Here is a 19,907-nt window from a genome sequence, read left to right on the forward strand (position 1 = left end):
TAGCTTCTTCCCATCAGAGGCCCTCTTTTCATGGTGGTGAGTGTTCCAATGAATTTCTACATGGCAAAAAGAAGATTGTGTATTCCTTTAGATGTACTTCTTTTTTAGCCAGTAAAATAGCCGCCAGCCAGTTGGCTTGATTGAAGATCCAATATACCCGTTCCCCTGGCCTTGTAGTAAACTATTCGGGGAAATTAAAATGTCTCCTCCTCCCCGTACGCCATCTGGGGGGAAAACCCACAGAGTAGTTGTGGCAAGGGACCAGTTTATTTTCCTCAACTGATGCTTGGGCGTAGTGTTAGGATGTTAGGGAATTACCCGGTGGCCTTCTTAAGGATGCTGAGCCGGACCCCTGAGCCCCCTGAGAAATGCCTCATCTCTCCTTGTGATGATGGCAGGCATTTGTGCCTGATGATTGAGATCATTTCTCGGACCCACCCATTGTTTGCTTGTCCCAGAGGCGACTGTTGGAGTCCACCCAGCGTTGGCCATTGTTGAGGGTGTTGATGAACCTCCAGGCTGGGCAGGCATCAGTGGCCCCGTCCACTCTGGTCTGGTCACTTCTAGACCCTGAGCGGAGAAGAAGGGTAGTATCCGGTCAACGTGGGCCAGTCCACTAACCCTGAAGATAGGTTCCAAACCCCCAAACATGCACGAGAGCCCCTGGCTGCATTCTTTAGGAGACTCCGCGTGCCCTGGGTGGGGCGGCTTAGGAGGACCAGAGCAGACCCCAGGACTCCCCTCTTCTGAAATCGGCCCTTCCACCTTCTCTTTTTTTTTTATGTCCTCTGCAAACAACAGTGGGTTTCTTTTCAAACAATAAATTGTTCAGTGGCGCTCTTCTCCTCTGTTCATTGATTTCACTTTTCACGCCTGTGTGTCCTCAACCCTCCTATCAGAAGCAGAATGCTGCTTGAACTTGGTTCTGTGTGATTTTATTGCTGTGAGTGGACTTTTTCGTGGCTCCCTGCATCCTTGATTGATTGTTGTTTCTGAGCACCCGGAATGAATGCCACGGGAGGAGGCAATCTGGGGTTCTCTCTCAATATAGTTAATTAACGTGCAGAGCAGTTGAGAGCCAGAGCATTTCAGTGCCAACAAGTAGGATGTTGGAGCATGAAGACGGAGGAACGTTTTTGTTTTTTTTAAATGTAGTGCTGGAAACTATACGTCGATAACCCTCAGAGTTACTTACAATTCATCACTGGGGTTTTTGCTCTTTGAGGTTTCGTTCAAGGAGCTCAGAGAGTGCACGTTCACTTTTTCCTCGCGTTATCTAGAACTCTGCTTTCTGCAAGGGTAGCCGCTAGCCACACGTGGCTATTTAAATTTACCTAGCATTAGATGAAGTAAGAAGTTGACCTCTTCAGTCACTGTGTGATCGTATTTGAGGGCTCAGTGCACCTGTGGCTACCGTGTTGGACAGCGTAGATAGGTAATATTTCTGTCACCGCAGCCAGGTCTGTTGGGCGGCACCGCTCTGGACTGTGGGAGAACTCTGCCTTTAGAATCCGAGAAGACCCCTCCACTGCTCCCAGCCACCTTGACGGAGTCAAATGACAGATTTGCCCCTTCCTGTGGGAATGGTTGGACTTCTAAATGAGACTGTTTTGGGTATTCAGTAAGAGTAACTACAGGAGCATTTACAGGAAAAATAATTTTTTAAAGATTTAGTATTACTATTTAAAGATTTTATTTATTCATGAAAAACAGAGAGAGGCAGAGACATAGGCAGAGGGATAAGCAGGCTCCCCATGAGGAGCCCGATGTGGGACTAGATCCCAGGACCCCTGGATCATGACCTGAACCAAAGGCAGACGCTCAACTGCTGAGCTACCCAGGCGTCCTGATTTATTATTATTTTTTTAAAGAGAGTGCATGAGGGAGGGGCAGACAGGGAGGGACAGTCTCAAGAAGACCCCCCCGCTGAGCGTGGACCCCCCACCCACACACACACTCAGGGCTCGATCCCATGACCCTGAGGTCATGACTTGAGCCGAAATCAAGAGTTGGATGCTCAACCAACTGAGCCACCCAGGCACTCAGGAAAAAAACATTCTTACATTTTCTGATAGTAGTTCATAGGTTGAATAAAGGCAGCAGGTGATTGGGTAATTATAACAGTGGTTTTTGTTGCACACCTGCTGTGTCCCCGGGTTTTGTTCTAAACGCTTTCCAGAGCTTACTCTCCTGGTCTTCAAGATTAACCCCATGAGAGGTGTGGTACTACATGGTCTTCCTTTTTCACTTGAGGCGGTGGAGGCACAGAGAGGTTATGTAACCTGGCCCAGGGTCACACAGCTGAGTTGTCGAACGAGGGGTTGAACCCGGGCCGTGTACCATCCATGGCCTCTCAGTCCCGCAAGTGGCACCAGGAAATCCAGAATGCTCCCGCTGTGAGGGGACTAGGGAGCTGGTCCGGATAGTGTAGGAGACACACTCCACATACACCTAAGAGGCTGCGTCAGGCTCTTAGATGTTAGCAGATGCTAACGAGTGTTCTGTAGTGTGGGCAGAGTAAGAATAAAACAACTTCTCCAAAGAAAGTCATGGTAGTTGACACTGTGTTGGGGAGAGAGCTAATCTTTCAGATCAGGGGTTGGCCAACGAGGGCCCATGGGCTACGTCCAACCTGCCCTTTCTGTTAATAAAACCTTATTAGAGCACAGCAGTGCACGTTTGTTCTATGTATCGTCCGTGGCTGCTTCCTCCTCATACTTGCAGAGCTGGGGAGGTCACACGACCCACAAGAGGTAAAAGTTGTTTTCTAGCCCTTGACGGGAAAAGTGTGCGCACCCTGGGCTGGATCCCGTTCTCTGAGCATTTCCAAATCGCCTCTTCTGTTAGCAGTGCTGCGTTTGTGGCCCTGAGGAATGGCCCCACGTTGTCCCGATTCAGTAGGTTCATTGCTGTTCGTAAATGTGTGAAGCCCTGGATGTGTAGCACATACACCTGAATTGGTGCTGGCAGTAAAGTTGGCAATACAGCGACCTTCCAGTCCCCTTGGTTGACTGCCCTGACTGCCCTACCAGTGTGACTTCTGATGGGTGACCTAGCTTTCTGTGTGCCTGGACCCATCCACTCCCGCTCTTCTGTCTGTGACTGCCCTCATGCACACACTAGGCATTCACTCAATGCTGTTGTCTCCCCGCCTCCTTTTTTTAAGATTTTATTTATTCATGAGAGAGGCAGAGACACTTGCAGAGGGAGAAGCAGGCTCCCTGCAAGGAGCCCGATGCAGGACTTGATCCTGGGATCCCAGGATCACGCCCTGAGCCGAAGGCAGACGCTCAACCACTGAGCCACCTGGGTGCCCCCAGATGCTCTTTAAGATCATGGCAGAGTGAGCTAAGACGGCAAATATTAAAATTTCTCATTCTTCATATACTGTATCCCATTATGAAGTTAGCATAAATTAAATTTCTCCAAAATGTGTCTGCCAGACGTTTTTTTTCCTTCTGATTATGAAAGGTATGCAGAAACCCTATAGACAGCCCTGACCACAAAGGGAGTCTTCCTCACTATCCCCACCACCCAGAGGGAGCCGCTGAAAAGTCTTCTTTCACCTTATTTCTGTGCCATTGAGAAGAATGACCCTTTCCATCACATTTTGTGGTGCTACATCATAGTCCATCATCTCGATGCACTATGGTTCCCTGAACTGTTCCCTTTCTCCTGGGCATTGAGGTTGTTTCCAACTGTTTGCTATTATAAATAAAACATAATGACCGTCTTTGTCGCGGGATCTCCATCTGCATCGTGGGTGTTTCCCTTGGGATCAGATTCTCGGAAGTGCCGCTACTGAATTAAAGACTGTTAGCATAGTTAAAGCGTAAGCAACGTGCGCCCCAAGAAGGGGTTGTATCATCTCTGACTTCACTTCCTTCCGGACCCCGGGCAAGATTGCCCTGGTTCTTACAGTCCTATGGCAAAGACGTCGTGTTCAGAGGCTCAGTGTTAAGGCAGTGAGTGAAGACGGCGGGCAAGCAGGAGCACTTGACAGTGATCTGTTTGGTGACCTGACCCTTCTCTTAGGAACTTGACTGTTTTTCCTCGGGTGAGTTCGGTTTTGAGTGCTTAGATACTTGCCTACAGACGTTCTTTGGGTCCCTTCCTATAAACCAGCAGAGTTTTCAAACTCAGATGGCTGGAGGTTTGGATACCCCAGGGCCCTGACACCTACTGTCCTCCCTCCGGAACGTCCTTCCCACGGGACTCACTGTGTTTATGCAGGGCTCACACAGATGTGGTTGGATTGCAGAGGCCTGGGCGACCGCCAAGTCCCTGCCTCTGGGGAGTCCTTCCACTCCTTACGCCCACTTTACGCCCTGGGGAGTCCTTCCACTCTTTATTGCTACCCTGAATGGAATTTTATGTATTCGTGTGTTTACTGTCGGTCTCTGAAAGCCCCAGAGCGGGATTCTCATCTGTTTCAGTAGCTCTTACGCCTAGGGCCGGGTGCATGCAGGACTGCAGATGGTGCCACAGCAATTGGTGTCACAGTGCACACATTCGTGTACGGCCACTAGCTGTACCCCCCTCCCCTATTTTGGTGTTTGAGTGTAATGCGCTTCGGGGCGTGGGGACAGCAGTGAGAAGGAGCCTGTGACATCCGGAGGAAATGTGGGCCTGAGGAGCAGTGCTGTGGTGGCGGAGGCTTGGTCTTTACTTGTCACATTGGTTGCGCGTGGGAATCCGAACCCGAGGCCGCTGCGGGCCCCTCCCTGGGTCACAGAGCAGCAGCGCAGGGACCCTGCAAAGCCACGGGGCCAGACGGGTGCCCAGACTGGCTTGTGCCTTCAAAGGCAAATGCGGTTAAGTAAAGCACCTGGCTTACGGCCTTTACTCGGGCAGATGTTAAACTCGGGGTTATGTGTCGACCCCAGTCCCCCACCCCACCCCACCCCACCATGTGGCACAGAAATACTCCCAAATGTTCGTGATGGTGTGTTGTGGGATATGTCACTTTGTCGACAGGAACACTATCAACTATGAAGGGTTGCATGTGGTCGCTTTCCTGTGCTTTGGAGGGTTGTCTTTGCCATGGGCCCGGCCACCTTGTCTGGACACGGACACGCGGGTGAGGACCAGGCCTTTTCTTTTCCTTCTCCAGGTCCAGTACATACCGCTCCAAGGGCTTTGATGTCACCGTGAAGTACACGCAAGGGAGCTGGACCGGCTTCGTCGGGGAAGACTTTGTCACCATCCCCAAAGGCTTCAACAGCTCCTTCCTTGTCAACATTGCCACTATCTTTGAGTCTGAGAATTTCTTTCTGCCTGGGATCAAATGGAATGGGATACTTGGACTCGCATATGCTGCTCTGGCCAAGGTAAGGCCAGTCTGTGGATCTAAGTAAATCGAAGGTGGGACGAGTCAAACCGGTCATCAGACGGGCGGCAGGTGGGTCCCGGCTGTTGGGAGAGGGTCAGTCAGTGAGAGTCGTGTGGTGGAGACAGACTGTGGTCACACAGTTAATTACGTGTCTAGGCATCGTTAAAATTTAAGGTAAAGGGTGCAGTTCTTTGAACCTTCCTGCCAAGATATACCCGTAGCCTTCCCTTTTTTTCCGCTGGTCTTTGTTTTTGCTAATTTTACTTCTGTAGTTTAAAAAATGTTAACAAATTCTGAATCGCTTTAATTTTGGTGTTTAGGAGCTTTTCTGAGGGGAGGATTAAAAAAAGAAAACACATTTATTAAATTCGTATATTTGCATGAAGACATGGAGCCTGTAGGTGGCCCTGGAACCTCGGCCAGGGAGGCATCCCACTGGGGGTTGGGGGAAGGAGCATCGTGCTGCCTTCCTGTGGCTGCGGACACCCCAGAGAGCCACCTGGAGCCTCACCAGGTGGAGGAGGGGGCCTGAACGTGCATCCTGGGGACCCCCAGCCATTGGCCCAGGAAGCACCAGGGGGAAAGCAGGGGAGCCCTCTCTCTCATCAGCATTAGAAACTGCACCGATGGCCCAGATAGAGTCTCCAAACAGGTGTGCTCAGGCCAACCCAAAGGAAGTGACGTCGGTGTGCCTGAGCGGGGAGGCCAGCTTGCTCGCAGGCTGGGGAATTTCCACCAGGAAGGGATCCCGAGGCATGCAGATTGGATACCAGGGTGTGCCCTGGGCTCAGGCTGGACACACTTGAGCAGAGCAACAGGCGGTCACCCCACCACCCACTCCCCGTGGTGGTGCACTTTGCCCTCTTGTTCAGAGCTTGACTTGGAGCCAGAGCAAGCGTGGAACAGACAGAAGCAGGACTGCAGGAGCTGCAGCCCCGGTGCCAGCAGAGCCCTCCGGCGGGGGCTGTGGGGATCCGGGAGGAAAGGCCTGTCTTCTCTGCCCGCTGGGATGTTCATCCTGGCGTGGGCTCACTAGTAAACGGTGCAGGGGGCGAGGTGGGGAGGGAGTGTTCCCTGACCCCGTGGCTTCTCAAGGAGAAAGGGCCTGTGAGGACATCCTAGGATGTTGGCTCCCGGGGTTCTCATAGCCTCCCCGGGGCGGGGAGGGGAGAGCGGGGGAGCGACTTGTGAGGCCACGCTGTCCTGTCTCAGGATGCTGCAGGCTGAGGGGCAGAGGGGTTTACCCTCCTCGCCCAGAGCCTGTCTGCGGAGCCCGGAGGGTTCAGGGGCCCCTTTTCTTCTCAGTTCCATGGGGTGAGCTTCATATGGAATTTCATATGAAGCATGTTATATCCTAATAAACTACATTCCTTAGTATCGACCGGGCGACCGAGGGCACATTTCATTACCTGACTTTGACAGTGAAAGGTGTGCGTGTGATTGGTTTGATGCTGACCGTTGGGAAGATGGGAGAATAAAACTGGATTGCCCGCGACTGTGATAATACTGATAATAAGCTTCCTTGCAAATATTGACTTGAGAGTCCCCGGGGGTGTCCGGACTTGCCACGTGGCCTCCTTGTGTACAGAATTCTGAGATGACGGCAATCGGCTTCCCATCCCGGGTTTGAGGACAAAGTCACAGGATGGGTCGGATGCGGCGCCGGGGCTGGAAACAGGCCCAGCGGGGCAGGGTGGCCTGGTGGCCCGGAGCCGTTTCAGAAATAGGCCAACTGAGCACACAGTGGTGGCTGCAGCGAGGGGCGGCCCCTGGTCAGTCCCGATGCTTCCCACCGAGGATGCGCCTCAGACCCTGCCCTCCGGGGGTCTCTCTCACCGGGAGGCCTGGGAGCCACTGCACACCTCCGAGTCGGGCTCTCTGGGGCTGACCCTGGCACCTGGATGTTCTTAAAGCTCAAGAGGGATCCCACGGGACGGTCGTCCTGAGGATGACAATGGATCCCTTATAGTGAGCCAGGCCCTGTTCCAAGGCCTCTGTGTGTATTGGCCCATTGCGACCCCGGAGCAGCTCTGGGAGGCTACTGTTTCCCCATTTTGCAGATAAAGAAACAAAGGAACGAGTCACACGGTGAGCAAGTGGTAGGGCCAGAATTCAGTCGCAGGCGGGTGGCCAGAAGAACGCCAGGCGGGGTCAGCACCACACCCGGCCCACTTCGGGAGGGGGGCTCTGTCTCTGTCGTCTGCCCTGATGCCAAGCGTGCTGCACGTGTCACAGACAGGAACTGTGCCGAATCCTGCTCAAGATTCGACGGAAGCAGGAGGCGGCCAGACACAACTGAGCTAAATAAATGGGACAATTTGTGTTTGCCGAAGGGCTGGGCTCTTACTCCCTCCAGAATTACAGTTTTGATTCTTACAACTAGTAAATAGTGGTTCCTGATACTGACCGTTGGTGGTCAGAATCTGCCGACGGCGTCTGTGCCACCACAAGTAAGTTTCCGTCAGGAATCAACAACTCGGGAGTGCTTGGTATCCCCCAGGGGTCATAGTGAAAATCTGTGCACAGGTCCCTGCACTACCCTCGGGTATACCAGCCCTGGAGGCCCACCCCCCAGCTCAGAGCTGCTCGCACACCACGCCTCTTCCTTTGGGTTCCTTTGAGTCCCTGGGACGTGGGGGCGCCCCGAGTGAGTGCTGGCTCCACGGAAGGGAGGCACGGGCCACTTCGGTCCACTGAGCGGTGGCGGCGAGGAATCCAGGCTTTTAAACCCCCGGGGGCGCAGGACTGTCCTTCCCTTCTGCTTCCCTGCTCACCAGAGTTCAGCGGGGCCTGGGGTCTGAGAGGTCTCGTGCTCAAGACCCGTGGTTGGTGTAGTGGACAGCCACGGCCGGGAGACGTGAAGAACATTCTCTGAAGCCACGAAGGCCGCTCCCAGCGACAGTTCTCTCCTTACTTACTCAGGCTGAGGTGCGAGTCCACTGCCCATGTCGGTGACCCACTTGCACACCTCGTCGCATCAGGGTGAGAGATGCGACGACATCCTAATAGCTCTAGAAATACTGTCTTGTGTTTGCGTGTCAGCCTCGCGCAGCATCCACGCGGATCTTCTCTCTACTGTTCCAATTTTAGAAATACTATCTTATTTTTACAACAGAGCCGTACAGACAGGGAAAATAACTGCGTTGTAGGAACAAGGTCTGTTGTAGGCTTCTGCGTTACTGTCCTTGATCAGAAGCTTGTGTGTGGTTGAGCCACGAAAAAGATTAAACGCAAAGAGAAACCGTTTTGTACCTCGGGCCCGGCGTCTCCCTGGGGTCACTCCTCATCTACACCGTGAGTCACGGGGCTGCTGTCCTTGTTTCTCCTACAGCCATCCAGTTCCCTGGAGACGTTCTTTGATTCTCTGGTGGCGCAGGCGAAGATCCCCAACGTCTTCTCCATGCAGATGTGCGGGGCGGGGCTGCCCGTAGCTGGATCTGGTACCAACGGAGGTAGTCTTGTGGGTATCTTTTAGTCTTCAAGGGGGAAAAAAAAATCACAATTTAATCGGGCAGTTTTTCTGTTTTATTAACACCCTGGTGGAAGAATTAGACATAGAAGCATACTTAAGTACTGTGGAATTTGGATAACCCTCGTTTTACGACATTTTTAAAAAAATGGGTAAAATTAGGTATTATTTTTATCTTTCCTAATTATCCTGCCACCCACAAGATGATTCTCATGGCTTCCTCAAATTCCATTAGAGCATTTTGAAATTTTTTCCTTTGAAGGGTGACTTTTTTGATGGGTGGAGGAGGGGCAGTGAGGAATGAGGAACAGTAGGGGCTACTGAGGCAGGTGGGCCTCACTCGGGGTTGGCCCTCTGGTGGAGGGTAATGCCGGTGGTTTCCTAAACTGGATGGGGAGACAGGGACACCTGTGTGTCCTTTCTCTGCACGTGCACTCGCAGCAGAAAGTTTTCTAGTGAAACAAATGGATTGAAGGCATCAGCACTGTGCATGTGCTGTAGCCTGAGTGTCCCCTCTCGATGGACTCTGTGCCCAAATGTTCTAAACCAGGAGGTAACAGGGACAGGAAGGGCCCCTCAGAGCGGGTGCTGACAATCCCCTAATCATCCAACTGTGAGAAACAAATACTGTTACTGGCATTTGCCTACAGTGCACCCAATCTTAATACCTGATGTACCCCCTTTTCAGGATAGAGGACAGCCTAGGATTTGTGGGGTGATGCTTTATAGTGTTGCAACATGAAGTTTTGATGAGGGCAGCGCATCTGTTCTGCTTTCCGTGCAGGTGCGTGAGGTTGTAAGTCCTCCTAAGTCTTCCGAAGAACTAAATTATTGTGGGTCAATGTGGCTCCTCGTTTTACCTCATTTGTTTGGGGGCGAATCTCGGTATTGGAAGGCTACAATTGTATGTACTTCCTTTACATGAGGGAAACCACCAGAGCCTCTTGATTACATGAGGGCATAATATTGTTCAACCCTGGGGTACGTGGCCCTCAAACGTTCCCTGTTTAATTTTCAAGCATGTGTGTTGTGTAACATCATCACAATGGGAAGGTACTGATTCCAGTGAGGCTCCACCCTTCTGATTGTATGCTTCTCTGTGTATGTAACCTGTTGATGTGCCTCCGTATATTTATTCTCTTAGACCCGTCAATATTTTTCTTCTCAGGTCCTGGGTGGAATTGAACCGAGTTTGTACAAAGGAGACATCTGGTATACCCCTATTAAGGAGGAGTGGTATTATCAGATAGAAATTCTGAAGTTGGAAATTGGAGGCCAGAGTCTGAATCTGGACTGCAGAGAGGTATTTACCCTTGTGATGTCTTTGTGTCTCGGTACCTGGGTCACTTTTTAATACTACAGCGGGGACCTGGATAGGAAATTAGAAGGTACAGGGGCGCCTGGGTGGTGCAGCCAGTTTAGCATCTGATTCTTGGTTTCGGCTCAGGTCGTGATCTCAGGGTGTTGGGATTGAGCCCCGCGTGGGGCTCCGCAGTCAGCGGGGAGTCTGCTTGGATTCTCTTCTTTCTCTGCCTGCCCCCCACCCCCCGTGCACACTCACTCTTTCTCTAAAATAAATACATTAAAAAAAAAGAAAATTTGGAAGTACACTACATTATAAGACAAATGAAAGATTCATTATACTAAAAGTTATAGGGCCGTGATAATGATGAACTCCTCCTTCCAGAAAATTTGCTTCCTTCCAGTCACTTGGCTTCATAGGGAGAAATTAGCATAAGATGGTATGTGTGAAGAGCACCGTTTCATTGTTCATCTGGGCCTGATGGTTCCTGGAGATGGACTAAGCAGGTTTTCATCAGTGCAAGGGAAAGAACAGGGACTAGAAAAAAACAAATGAAACCCAAAATGAGTCACCAGCTTTATCCTCCATTCATCCCCCTGCCTCTCAGCTCTCACTCCAGGACAACTGATGCTCTGAAGAGCGGCGTGTCCTGACTGCCCTGACTGTCCTCTGACAGGAGCAGACATGCAGAGCTGAGGCATCGAGTCATGTAGGAACCCCATTCTCACCCTATATACATCTGGCTTATTTGTGGTCATAACAGCATTATGATGAGGCCAGTTTGAGGGAGTCCATCTCCTACAATGTCTGCAGGATGGTTTATAAAAACTGCCAGCATTTCATTCTGTTCCTACCTGCATCACTTCCTTTCTCATGAGCCATCCCCTTCTACCACAGTTCCCATATACACAGATGCTTCTGTAAAACCCATCAGAGCTCCAGGGAGCAGTGCTCCTTCCCTCCGGGGTGCTCCCTCCCAGCATGGTGCTCCCTCCCACTGCAGGGGTTTCCAGTCCTAAGGCCACGAAGCTGGGTTTATCGTCAGAGGCACTTACTTTCCATTAAAGAATCCAGGGGTCGAATCAAAGGGGAGGTCCTGTAACACGACACAAACTCTGTGTGCTGATTTTGTAGGATTTGTATAATGGTAATTAGTGTTGTCATTTTGATCTGGAAAGACAAATGGCTCTTCCATTTGTCTTGCTCTTGGGGGATCCTCGACAAGGACATCTGGGCACCTCCAAACGAGGAAGTTTCTGCATGGGGAGAGCTGTCGATTTTGGTCATGTCACTTCCCTTTCCTCTGTTTCCTTATCTGGGAAGCGAGAACACTGGGCTAGATCCAAGTTCTGAGAAGACACTGTGGGTTTAGCCGGGAGTGAGGTACCCTGGCTGCGGCTGCGTATGGCAGACCCACAGTGACAGCAGGCTGGTATCCCATGTCATGTCGCTCACGCGCCTTTTCCCCACCAACTCTCCTCTGTTGTAGTATAATGCAGACAAGGCCATCGTGGATAGTGGTACCACGCTTCTGCGCCTGCCCCAGAAGGTGTTCAATGCAGTGGTTGAAGCCGTGGCCCGCACATCTCTGGTGAGTCCTCAGAGTGCTCGTCAACCTCGGAGAACACCACCGGGTTATGACCACATCCGGGGGGAGTACTACTGTGTATTCTCATAGTCTTCATCTGAGCATTTTGAGGAGTTGAATTTTTTTTTTTTTTAACTATTACTTACTAAGTTCAGTCTTACTTTTAACTAGCACAGAATTTCTTCACATTAACCTCAGGGGACTTGGATCTGAAGGTGCCATGCTGTTTAGTATTTCAAATAATAGTGTAGTGGATGTAGTATTTTTTTTTAATCTAAGAAAAAAAAAGCCATTTGGTAATGTTCTATATTAAATAGTGAACCAGGAATACATTTGTGGTCTTTAAAACAAAACACATGAACTAGAAAATCGTACTATTTTTTTTTTTTTTTTGATTTTCATCCAAGCCGTGCTGGGGTTTTAATCCTTCTGTAAAAGAATGTGATTCTTTTTACAGAAGACAAAGGTCAATCAGCCAGTGTAGTAATTATTAAAATCACGCTCAAGGGCAACATGCATTTTGGAGAACTGGCTGACAGTATTCCAGTATGGCCCCAACTTTCCAGTTGGTTCGGGGCAAAAGGTGGACCAGAGTTATTGATGGAGAAGAACACAGCTTCAGGGGTCTGGTGGACTTGAACGTAGACTGGTTTCTGCTCTTTCCTAGCTGGGTGCCTGGGGCGGGCTTCGGGCGCCCCGAGTATCCACGTTCTCATCGCGGGGCTGTCGGGAGGGCTGAGGTAGGGTGCGCCCCACACGGTGGTGCCCCCAAAGAGAAGCATCTCATGTCCCAACCACGGTGCTGCTGCTCTTTGTTTGAACGTGAGACAAACATCCCTCTCAGCTTCTTGGGTGTTTTCATAAGCGTCAGTCTGTACAGGGCCACCCTTGCAAGGTCACCAAAACCACTGTCTCCTCCTGTCCAAAGTCTCAATCCTGGTCCTAACGCGGGGCTGACTGCCCCACTACTCCACTGGCCGAAATCAAAGAATGAAGGGAAAATGCACAGCGGCTGCTCTGTTACAGGTTCCAAGCAGAATCATGGGAGGGAGGAGGGGGTTTTTGGTTGTCTTGAACCAAACTTCAGAAGTCTGAAACTGCCCTGGGAAGAGCAGCAGGCAAATCAAGAGAATGGTGAGTGGTGGCAAAAAAGCAGCAGCACAGAGGCCCTTTCTGAGCTTGAAAGGACTCCAAGGCAGCGGTGGTCAAAAGCCAGAGTCAAGCTCTGATCTTGTCTCATATCTGCTGAATCAGAAAAAAACGGCAAGTAAAGTTTTTAGTGCCCTAAATTCAGAATGCTGGCTGAAAAATCAGACCACGCTTAAAATACGAAGCCATATGCTGATCTCCTTCAGTAGTGAAAATGTCCTCAGCAGACCTGACACGAGCATCTTGGGGCTGAGTATTCTGGGCTGTACGTGTGTCAGGACCATCCGCAGGAATGCTCAAGGCGAGCGTGTGAGCCCCGCACGCCCGTGGGCTGCCCTGCCTCTGTGCAGCCCGTGACTCCAGCCCCGGTGGGAGCTGGGTGAGCCCCCCGGGGGGCATCACAGCCCCTGGTTAGTGGCGGCTGACTTTGTGAGAAGGCCACGAGGGAGAAGACATGAGATTGCAGGATTTGTTGGCCTTGTCTAAAATTATCCTCACATTTCTGAGCGTGTGTCGGGAAGAGGAGGACCCGAGAAGGCTCTCTGTCTTGGGCAGGGAGAGTGCAGCCAGTGTGGACTGGGTCCCTGCCTGGACCAAAGATGGGCATGGTCTTTTTCTCCTGTGGTGGAGGAGGGTTTCTTTCTAGTTAAGGGAATGACTGGCTTCGGGGAGTTAGATGCAGTGCAAATGTTGGGCTCTGTCTCCTGGTCTGGTTTGTTCAGATGGGATTTCAGGAATGCATGGTTTATAGGTCTGTATCTTGAAATGGGCCTTGTGGGGAGTTTTGGGTATAGGAACCTGGGCTCCCCCTCTTCATAGCTGTAGCCCCCTTGTGTTCAGACCACTGCTCCCCCATCTGTAAAATCAGATGCAGGATGACACCTGCTTTCAGATGACTTCTGACTCTAAACTCTGTGACCTGAGGGTCAAAACTGTCCCCCAATGACATGTGGCTTAGCCTCCAGGGAGGCCCTTAGATGCACAGACATCTCTTTGGAGGCAGGTCCCCCATCTGATTGGGAGCTGTGCCCCTTAGTTGAGTTACCGGGGCCCCTCGGCCTGATCCTTTATCTGCGAATTAGAGCTGTGCACGAGCACTGATGGGGGGCTCCCTGCCCTGGGTGCAGGCCCAGCCACCCTCATCTTAGCCCATCCTCAGGTCCAGCAAATGACTGCCCCATCCTTATCAACTCATCTGGCAAGGGATTTTGCCCTCTGATAAATATGGTTCAAATCAACGTAACTTTTACAAAAAGTAAAGATATATTCACGCCAACATTACAAATTTTACTAACTGGTCACTAACAGTTTTCATTATGGATGTTCCATGTAATGGATGAAAAACCCTAAGGCATTTTCTCCCCATTGTCTGGCCCAGGAGGGTGGGAGGGTAGGCGGGCTCGCAGCTGCCATATGTGGTTCTGCAGCACGGGGCACCCAGAGTTCGTCCAGTGACCCCTGGTTTTCTCAGTTCTTGCCCTGCTTGGTCTCCGCACCATCCCTGCTTACCTGTGTTACCTTCTCTCCACTTTCATAGCAGCCTCCTTCCTGACTTCCCATCCCTGCGCCCTCTTCATGGGTGTCTCCTTTGCTGGCCTGATCCAGGGTGGGTCCTAGGCCCCTCACTTCTTCCTGTATTCTCTCGGAAGGGATCCCACCCGAGCCACATCGTCACTTCCCATCCGCCCATCAGTGACTCCAGGGTGCGCCTGGCTAGACAGGAGTTTAGATTCAACCGGTGGGTATGCAAGTCCCACTTGGACTCCTGAGTCACACCTGCTTGCCGCAAAGCTCAGATCTCTGACAAATGATTTCTGATGAAGACACCAAGGCCATGAAGATACCCTCGGACCCTCAGCTCCTGCTCCTTCCTATTGGTACACCAGCCCCCCCAGCTGCCATCTGTTTTATCCAGTGAGGCAGCTTCCATGCTCTGTCCGCCCTCCCTCAGTCTCATCTCCTACCACCTCAGGCCCTTAGCTCAGCTTCCTAGGGATGTTCTCTTGACTGTCACCCCTTATTCCCGGTACTTCTCTCCTATCCTGCCCTGTCCCAAGCTCTCCTCGCCCCGCCCCGTCCCCTGATCTCCTAGCCCCACCCCATCCCCTGCTTCCCTAACCCCGCCCCATCCCCTGCTCTTCTAGCCTGCCCCATCCCGTGCTCCCCTAGCCCCGCCCTGTGCTCCCCTAGCCCCGCCCTGTGCTCCCCTAGCCCCGCCCCGTCCCCTGCGCCCCCTAGCCCCGCCCCGTCCCCTTCTCTCCTAGCCCCGCCCCATCCCCTGCTCCCCTAACTCTGCCCCATCCCCTGCTCTCCTAGCCCCGCCCCTGCTCCCCTAGCTCCGCCCCATCCCTTCTCCCCTAGCCCCGCCCCATCCCCTGCGCCCCCTAGCCCCGCCCCGTCCCCTGCTCTCCTAGCCCCGCCCCTGCTCCCCTAGCTCCGCCCCATCCCCTGCTCCCCTAGCCCCACCCTGTGCTCCCCTAGCCCCGCCCCATCCCCTGCGCCCCCTAGCCCCGCCCCATCCCGTGCTCCCCTAGCCCGCCCCATCCCCTGCTCCCCTAGCCCCACCCTGTGCTCCCCTAGCCCCGCCCCATCCCCTGCTCTCCTAGCCCTGCCCCTGCTCCTCTAGTCTTGCCGGGTCCCTGCTCTCCTAGCTCACATAAGCTGCAGGATAGGACTGCTCCAGAACCTTCCCTCACCCTGGTGAGATGGCAGGAGTTATTTGTAGTTAACTTGGCGCCTTTGAGACTAGTGGGCATGTGCAGGTGGCATCACCTGTCCTGGGTTCCGGTAGACCTGTGACCTGAGGCTCAGGTGGGCACGCTTGTGTTCTTGGCTGTTCATTTTCCCCACAGACGTTTCCTGAGCTTCTCCTGCGGGCAAGGTGTCAGACCTGTAAGCTCTAAGACAATACAACCCGTGTCCTTAGAGGTCCTGAGACAACACGATCTCTGGCCTTAGAAGACTCAGATCCTAGTGTGCGAGAGAGACCAGAAGCAGTTACACCCCTGACTGTGGAGCTGTAACTGCTATGAGCAGAAGGACCTGGGGGACAGAGCTACGTGTGGGGTGGGTTTCCTGGAAGGTGGCATCTGAGCTGATGCCTAGAGAAAGAGAAGGATGTTCCAGAAGAGCAGAGAGCCCCAGCCCCCAGGGCTCAGTACCAGGAGGAAGAGTGCTGCGCTCCTAATTCAAAGGAGAGGTGATGCCCAAGAGGGCCGGAGGGCCCCGTGTAGGATGTGTTCCGTCTTCTAAAGGGTCACTGCGCAGTACTGAGACCCTGGGCGGCCTGCAGCACCTCTGTGTGCTCTGGTTTCCTCAACTATGAAGGTGGGGGGTCAGGGGGTGATGTTACTGCACCCACAGGGCTTCTGGAGGAGCATCTGGGGCAGCAGAGGGCTCCCAGCCCGACCCGACACCCACAGGTGCTCTCCGTGCCCGGGGAGCTGAACAGCTAAGGATTTGTCATCCCCGTTCCCCTTCCCGAGGCCGGCTGCCTCGGCCCCACCGTCCGAGGGAAACACTGCTTACTGCTGCAGGCATCTGGCACGGGATGAGGGGGGCCGGGAGCTGTTTCCTGTTGATGCGCCAGACTAGTCATGCTTTCTCACGTGATCTCGTTTTGTCCAGATTCCAGAATTCTCTGATGGTTTCTGGACTGGGTCCCAGCTGGCTTGCTGGACGAATTCGGAGACACCTTGGTCTTACTTCCCTAAAATCTCCATCTACCTGAGAGACGAGAACTCCAGCCAGTCGTTCCGCATAACCATCCTGCCTCAGGTATGAACGGGGACCTGTGCGTCCCTCCCTAACCACGCGGCACCCAGAAGTAATAAGGCGCTTTGTGGGTACTGCGCCCGGGTGGGTACCGCATCTGTGCTAGGTGTCGATGGCCACATGACGCCGTGTAACAAACGGCCACAAAACCGGCGGCCCTCATCAGCTCGTGAGTCCGAGCAGACGTGCTGCTCTCGGGAGGCTGGTCGACACGTCTGGTCAGCTGGTGGCCCACCAGCCCTCTAGGGTGGCCTTGCTCATGGTGAGGCCGCTTGGCGGTGGAGCGATGGGGCCGCTGACTCCCACCTTGGGGGACACGTCCCCTGCACCACGGGCCACCCTGTCCCGCGCTGTGCACCCTCACAGGGTGGAGGCATCCCAGGTTCCCCGGGCTGGGGAGGTGGACCCACCTGCCGGCAGAAGGGGCTGGCCGCACAGTCACATCCCAAGGGCCTGACGGCACAGGAGGCCAAGAATTGAGGACATTTGTGCAACATCCACCGTGGCACCAAAGTATGTTCTTTTATTTATTTATTTTTAAAGATTTTATGTATTTATTCATGAGAGACAGAAACAGAGATAGAGAAGCCATGGGGGGAAGCAGGCTCCCTGCGGAGCAGGAGCCCAATGTGGGACTCAATCCCAGGACCTGAGCTGAAGGCAGATGCTCAGCCGCTTAGCCACCCAGGGGCTCCAGGATATGTTGTTTTAAAGAGGGGACTAAAACTGGACCCTCAGAGAGAGGAAGACGTCCTTTTGTTTTCCACGTTCAGTACATCATTGCTGCCTCCTCCTCAGCGTCTCTCAAACAGAGCATGTTGTGCCCTGCTCGGCCATGCTTCTCGCCTCCCCCCACGTTCCCAAGGCTCTGGCTCAGGTCCCCCTCAGGGACGTTCCAGGTGCATGCCATGTAGTCCAGTCCTCTCCTCACTGCCCTTAGTACCGTGGCAGCCTGCGGCCTCCTGTCGCTGCTATGAGCCAGCACTGAGCCCGGCTACGTGCGTACACGTGCCCTTTCCCTGAGGCACCCCACTCGCCCCCCGGGCCTCGGGGGACCCTTCCCCGGCCTCCAGCCTGCCTTCTGCTGTGCCCCTGACCCTCCACTCACTGGGTCAGCGTCCTCCTGGACTTCGTGCTCGCTCTGCTGCCCTGACCTTTGCTTGTGCCACCCCCAGCCTGAATGCCCTCTCCCCCACACGCCCTCTGCATATCCAGATTCTTCCCATCCTTCAACATCCAACTCAAACAACCCCTCTTTTGTTGAACGTCTGCTGAGCAGAATAACCCATTTGTGAGCCCGCCCTTCAGACGGGTAACGCGTGTTCCCCGGTCTGCTCACCCGGTGTGCGGTCATCCCTTGAGGGGGTGTTTTGTGCTGTTGCCTTTTTCATTTGACTTCTGTTTTTGCTTTTTTTTTTTTTAAAGCACATACACATGCTTAGAGCTCTTCCTCGGTTACATTAATTCCTTGAAGATGAGAACCCTGAGATTGAAGGTCCTTGCTCCTTCCCTGGCATGAGCGCACAGTGGAGGCCAGGGTGTAATCGTTGTTTGTTTGTTTGTTTTAATATTTTTAAAATTTATTTATTCATGAGAGAGACAGAGACACAGGCAGAGGGAGAAGCAGGCTCCCTGTGGGGACCCGGATGTGGGACTCAATCTGAGGACCCCGGATCACACCCAGAGCCGAAGGCAGATGCTCAACCACTGAGCCACCTAGGCGCCCTCACTGGTTTCTTTCTTTCTTTCTTTTTTTTTTTTTTTCTGAACACACAGAACAATGTGTCTTTGTTATGATTCGGTGACTTTGGGATAAAGGGGATGGAATTGGGGGACAAGGAAGGAGGAGTATTTTCAGGAGAAAAAAGGAAGTGCTACTACCACCTTTCCCCTTGTCCACTTCCTACGTGGGGACACGTGCCCTCCAGGAAGGGCGGGTTCCTGGGGAAGGTTGCTTGAGAGGCTCAGGAGAAACAGGGCTGGACAGAGGACACCCGCACACCCCGAGAACCCGAGGCTTGAGTTTCATGCTCATTTCCGCCCCTGACGCATGCTGTAACTCTGAGCAGATCACTGAGCCCTTTCCCCGTCTGTCCCTTTAACCATAAAGGGAGAAATCCTAATACTTGCCAAAGACATTTTCCCTGCATACAGCGTTATGTTCTCTGCATCTTTAAAATAATTTATTTTTATGATTACATTTTGGTGGGTCGAACAGCACGACGTGGACATTATTTCCTCAGTGTGGTTCGTAACTAAAGTCAAAGCCTCACTTCGGGACAGAGATGAGCGTGTAATTGTAAATAAATGGCAGGGGGGCTGGTTGGCAGACTCGGGAACTCAGGGGAAGCAGAAGAAAACACAGGCATTTGGGGGCAAATCTGTTCCATTCGGGGCAGCTAATAGCCACCAGGGCGGGAAGGTCACTGGGGGCTCAGCAGCTGGTCCCAGGACCCAGCACGGCCGAGTGTGGAAATACAGTCCTGGAGCTTTGGGAGCATTGCCTTTGCTTTTTGTTATCTCTGCGTTCTGAGAAATCAGTAGTATTCTCATGAGACTGTAGATATATTTTGGTTGACTTTGACATGTTCACATTTTTGGTTTTTAAAAATCTGCTTTCCCTGCTGTTTTCCTGATTTTTTTTTTTTTAAGATTTTATTTATCTGTTCATGAGAGACACAGAGAAAGAGGCAGAGACACAGGCAGAGGGAGAAGCAGGCTCCCTGCAGGGAGTCCGATGAGGGACTCAATCCCGGGACCCCGGGGTCACGACCTGAGCCAAAGGCAGATGCTCCACCACTGAGCTCAGCACCCAGGCATCCCTGTTTTCCTGATTCCTTACTCAAACTTTACCATTTCGTTTTCTTTCCATTGCCTCTTTGGAAAAGGCTTTGTTGGGCAGTTGTGAACCATCACGTGCCAATAACCTCACAAGCTCCGCGTGCCACTGACACAGCCCTTGGGGTCAGCGCTGGGCGGGGTGGGGGGGTCGTCTCCTAACACTGCAGCTCTGCCTGCCTGCCATCCATCCCTCACATTTAGGGGCAATCATCAGGGCCCCTTCCCTCCAAAGTCTGAGGATGAGGCCCCTGCCTAGGACCTTTTTGGCATCAGCAGCCCTAGATTGGCATATGCTCACTAGTGCAGAAGGGAGCTGTGTCAAAGGCAATTATCTTAAATTTCATCTGTCTCCGTTCTTTCCCCAAAACACATGGGCTGAATCTTTTCTGGCCTGTTTACAAAAGCAGCCCCCAACCCCAGCCCACAGGCAAATTCTGGTTTTCTTTTCCAC

At 52.6% G+C, this 19,907-nt stretch overlaps 1 protein-coding gene across 1 annotated transcript in view; it reads left to right on the forward strand.

Moving 5' to 3' along the window:
- The window catches only part of BACE2 (beta-secretase 2), a 79,771-nt gene that overhangs the window by 38,098 nt on the left and 21,766 nt on the right, over positions 1-19,907 (forward strand). The window contains exons 3-7 of the mRNA XM_025449756.3: positions 5,114-5,330; positions 8,664-8,792; positions 9,970-10,104; positions 11,594-11,695; positions 16,469-16,618. Coding sequence (XP_025305541.1) covers positions 5,114-5,330; positions 8,664-8,792; positions 9,970-10,104; positions 11,594-11,695; positions 16,469-16,618 — 733 coding nt within the window. The remainder of the gene's footprint in view (positions 1-5,113; positions 5,331-8,663; positions 8,793-9,969; positions 10,105-11,593; positions 11,696-16,468; positions 16,619-19,907) is intronic.

This window comes from Canis lupus, chromosome 31, assembly GCF_003254725.2.
Source record: "Canis lupus dingo isolate Sandy chromosome 31, ASM325472v2, whole genome shotgun sequence".
Taxonomy (NCBI): domain Eukaryota; kingdom Metazoa; phylum Chordata; class Mammalia; order Carnivora; family Canidae; genus Canis; species Canis lupus.